This window comes from Etheostoma cragini, chromosome 13, assembly GCF_013103735.1.
Source record: "Etheostoma cragini isolate CJK2018 chromosome 13, CSU_Ecrag_1.0, whole genome shotgun sequence".
In the NCBI taxonomy this organism is placed as follows: Eukaryota; Metazoa; Chordata; class Actinopteri; order Perciformes; family Percidae; genus Etheostoma; species Etheostoma cragini.
The window spans coordinates 25,711,993-25,713,144 of NC_048419.1; the positions used below are offsets into that span (position 1 = coordinate 25,711,993).

The window sequence follows — 1,152 nt, forward strand, 5'->3', positions numbered from 1 at the left end:
GGAAGACCCAGGACTAGGTGGAGGGACGTCCAGCTGGGAAGAGGCTCAGGGAAGACCCAGGACTAGGTGGAGGGACATCCAGCTGGGAGGAGGGATTGAGGAAGACCCAGGACTAGGTGGAGGGATTATATCTCCAACCTGGCCTGGGAAGGTTTCAGGATCCCCCAGTTTGAGATGGTTGGCTCGGGAAAGGGAAGTTTGGGGTCCCCTGCTAGAGCTACTGCCCCCAAGACCCAATACCGGATAAGAGGATGAAGATGGATGGATGAATAGATGGATGGATGGATGGATGGATGGATGAAGCATTTGTCATAACTAATAGAAGGCTTTGTTTTGTACCACTAAAATGATCATGCTGTTTCCTCCCAGGATGATGATGTAACCCAGAAGCAGGATGATAAAAACTATCATCTTTTTCTCGCCAAGGCCGGCGAGGCCTTCAATGATGAAGAAAGTCACGCCATCAGACTCCAAAGTGCCGTTGACAACGCTGGCTCTGTGATTGGTCGACAAAGGAGGGTATGAATCTGGAGACAGGGGGAGGAAAGAGAAGCGTCAGCAGACATCAGAAGACAGAGAGGAGGAAGGCTATGGTTCACATTTCCATCACCATTATTCATTCAGATGTAGAAAGATCCTAAAGATTATTTCTGTCACATATTTGTAGTACATTAGTACTATCGTTGTAATGAAAGTACCTATTTGTTTTCCCATAATGTCCACTAGCAGCTGAAGCATAATTAAATGAATACACGCTCTGTTTAGGCAATCTAAGCTCTTGGTTAAAGATGTAGTTCAATATCAAAAAAACTGATCCTCATATAAAACAGTATCACGGTCTGTGGGAACTCTGTGTCAACGCCAATTTTACCGTATTAAATGACGTAAGTGTAGGTGTAAGTTACAGCTTCGACTTTGTGTTAAAAGTGCAGATAATCATTTAGTTAATAAAGTTGTGAGTGAAATTTGTTATTGCTTTCAGTCTTTGACCAACAGTTACACAGAAGCCCTGAACAAAGCCCTTTCGTCACTTTTTTCAAAAATGTTGAAGCTTTTTCTGACATTTAATTAATGTAACATTATGACACCACCACATCAACTTCTATGTAATGACATTGTTCTTTTCTAAAATATCTCTGTAACTTCATAATA

General features: G+C 42.3%; 1 protein-coding gene across 1 annotated transcript in view; it reads right to left on the reverse strand.

The window, feature by feature from the left end:
- Positions 1 to 315: 315 nt before the first annotated feature.
- The window catches only part of LOC117956026 (olfactory receptor 10J4-like), a 5,867-nt gene continuing 5,030 nt past the window's right edge, over positions 316 to 1,152 (reverse strand). The window contains exon 3 of the mRNA XM_034890869.1: positions 316 to 527. Coding sequence (XP_034746760.1) covers positions 316 to 527 — 212 coding nt within the window. The remainder of the gene's footprint in view (positions 528 to 1,152) is intronic.